The sequence below is a fragment of the Myotis davidii genome, unplaced genomic scaffold, assembly GCF_000327345.1.
Source record: "Myotis davidii unplaced genomic scaffold, ASM32734v1 scaffold453, whole genome shotgun sequence".
In the NCBI taxonomy this organism is placed as follows: Eukaryota; Metazoa; Chordata; class Mammalia; order Chiroptera; family Vespertilionidae; genus Myotis; species Myotis davidii.
In genome coordinates this window covers 921531-924669 of record NW_006285234.1, presented here as the reverse complement: position 1 = coordinate 924669, position 3139 = coordinate 921531, and the positions used below count along the sequence as shown (strand labels likewise).

Here is a 3139-nt window from a genome sequence, read left to right as displayed (position 1 = left end):
AACACATCCATGTCACACAAGAAGACGGACCGCACCAGGTCACGCACGGCCATGTGCAGCGCCGGCGCGCTGCCCTGCGACAGGGCGGACCACACGTGCCACGCGGGCTCCATCAGGTAGAAGACATCGGGGTGCTGGCTGAAGAGCTGGCCCACGAAAGATGAGCCGGAACGCCATGAAGACAGCACCAGCACATGCACCCGTTCCTCGCCATCTGCTGGGGGTGTCAGCCTGGGCCGGGAGACCAGGAAGAGCAGGAGGCCGGTCTGCGCCAGCAGGAGCGCGGTCACCGTAGTGCTGGAGATGCGTGGCAGCCACATGCTGCGTGCAAGGGGCCTGCGGGAGGGAAGGTTAGCAGTTAGGGACCCACAGCGCCCTTGTCCACCTCCCCAGCTTCTGCTCAGTGATTGCAGGGAGCAGCCCGGGGAAGGTGACGTTAAGACCTAAGCCATGATCTAGTCTACGCAGAGCAAAAGGGCAGTGGCAGAATATTATGGGAAATCCTCTTCTCTTCTCTTCCTCCCTCACTCCCTATCTGGTGAAGGAAATATTTTAATATATATTTTTATTGATTTCAGAGAGGAAGGGAGGAGAGAGAAATAGAAACATCAACGAGAGAATCATTGATTGGCTTTCTCCTGCACGCCCCCTACTGGGGAATGGAGACCTGACTGGGAATCTAATTCTGACCTCCTGGTTCATAGGTCAAGGCTCAACCACTAAGCAACACCGGCAGGGTTGAAGGAAACACTTAAAAACAAAAACTCCCACCTTTTGGTTAAGAATTCCTTTTAGGGAGACGCGTTTCGGTTGTTCAACTGAACAGCTTGATGGGTGATTTGGCTCCCTCAGGTTGAATCCTGGTTCAGCTACTTCCTAGCCTGTGATCTTGGACCAAACACTTAATCTCTCCATGACTCAGTTTACCCATGTGTAAAAAGGGGACAATACTGATCCTGGAGTATTGGTATGAGCATGGGGGCAGGGGGAATGTACTAAACCTCCATAATGGATTGCTAGTATTTTCTACACATTGAGCTCCTGCATTGTCTGAAAAATTTTAACATGCAGATACAACTTTTGTTATTAAAAGTAAACAAATAAATAGAAGACAAAGAACACCAACTGTTGCCATCACCCACGGGGAGTAAAGTGCTGCAGAGTGCTTGGACTCGAGGGAGGGTGTCCTTCTGGAACCTGTGATTTTGCAGAAGTTGTTCAGGGAGAGATAGGATGGAGCTGGAGAAGCTGGGAGGTGAGAGTGGAGTCAGGCGCCTGGTGGCTGCTTGCCATTTCCCTGCTGAGGTTACCCACCACAGTCTGGCCCGGGACTGCGGGGTAACTGCCCACCTCTATCATGGGGAATGCCTGGAGGAGCCTCAGGTCCTGAGAAAGCAGGAGCCCCACAGGGGGAGCTAGCCCTGCCCTGGCTGCCGCTGGGCTCAGACCGGGTGCTGGATACATTTTTCCAAATGAGTGAACTGTGTTTCCTGCTAAGTGCAGGAGAGAGGACTGGCTTGCAGTTCCTCCCCTGCCACTTAGGAGCTATGAGACCTGGGGCAAGTGACTTGAATTCTCCGAAGCTCAATTTCCTCCTTTGTAAACTGGGGATAACATTTAACCTGTTACAGTTGCTGTGAGGAATGCTGGGACAAACGCGTAAGAGGAAAGGGCAGGTGGCGTATTTATTCCCCAGATTATTTTGCTGCGTTGAGCTGGGTCTGGAGAGGAGGAATCATGGGAGATCACCCAGATGAGACACCTGAGGTCACCTCTGCTTGGAATCCCAACACTTCCCAGGCCCACCTCTCACCCCAACCACCCTGAATCCTTTGGTGCATCTTTAAATGTTGTGCTTGTGCTGCAGAAAGGGACACTGAGCCTTCCACACCCCAAGGCTCCTGAGTTTTCTCCTCTTTGCACCTGTTGCTCCTGCAATGATCAAGGATGAGGTGCTTTGGAAGATAGGGGTCTGGAAGTTTCCCCCTTAGTTTCACAGTATTTGCTCCCTAATAACACCCTCCCTGTCCATGTCCCCACTGAGAGAAGCCAGGGTCTAGACCAGCAGTTCTCAACCTGTGGGTCGCGACCCCTTTGGCGGTCGAACGACCCTTTCACAGGGGTCGCCTAAGACCATCCTGCATATCAGATATTTTCATTACGATTCATAACAGTAGCAACATTACAGTTATGAAGTAGCAACGAAAATAATTTTATGGTTGGGTCACAACATGAGGAACTGTATTTAAAGGGCCAGAAGGTTGAGAACCACTGGTCTAGATCATGAGCAGATCCCATCTCTGTGCCTTTCCTTTATTGGTAGGCTATAGGAGTGGAAGGAGGATGCCCAATAGCTGCCATCTGCTAACTCCAGAACTGCCTCCTGGATCCCATGCCCACTCCTGGAAAACCTGGAAGACATGGAGAGTAACCGTCCATCTGCTCTGCACTGGTCTCCTCTCCTTAAGGGTGTGCTCCCCCTGAGAGCAGGGGGCAGGAGAGGAAGGGAACTCACAACTGGTGTGCTGACAGAAACCACCTCAAGTGTGAAATACTTTATAGCCACTCTATTATTTAACTCAGCAGCCCCTGAGGTGGCCATTATGATCTCAGTTCTTTAGGTAAAGGACCCCAAGGCTTAAAGAGACAGCAGGAAACCGGGACTCCAACCCTGGACTTCCATTGCTAAGCTCCTGGCACTTTCTTAAAAAAATTAAAAATTTATATATATGTATAATTTCAGAGAAGAAGGGAGAAGGAGAGAGAGAGAGAAACATCAATGATGAGAGAGAATCCTTGATCAGCTGCCTGACCGGGAATCAAACTGTGACCTTCTGGTTCATAGGCTGTCACTCAACCGCTGAGCCACGCTGGCCGGGCGGACCTCACACTTTCTGATCCCAGTCGGCTGGCCTGTCCGGTCCCTGCCGAGTGCAGGACTCTGATGCGTTGGCTCAAGCACAGCTGCCCGGACAGCCCAGCCCCCCCTGCAGAGAAGGATCTTGACCACAGGCCAAGGTGCTTGTTACCTGCACTCCAGGGAAGCCAGAGGTCTTCTTAAGTGACTCACACAATACAGGAACTGCTATCTGATCCTGCTATTGGAACTCAAGAGCTAGGAAGGGGGGGAAGACATCAT

At 51.5% G+C, this 3139-nt stretch overlaps 1 protein-coding gene across 1 annotated transcript in view; it reads right to left on the bottom strand.

Moving 5' to 3' along the window:
* Positions 1 to 3139, bottom strand: part of LOC102768582 (carbohydrate sulfotransferase 6) — a 9328-nt gene that overhangs the window by 647 nt on the left and 5542 nt on the right. The window contains exon 2 of the mRNA XM_015558782.1: positions 6 to 336. Within this exon, the coding sequence (XP_015414268.1) occupies positions 6 to 320 (315 nt within the window). The 5' untranslated portion in view covers positions 321 to 336. The remainder of the gene's footprint in view (positions 1 to 5; positions 337 to 3139) is intronic.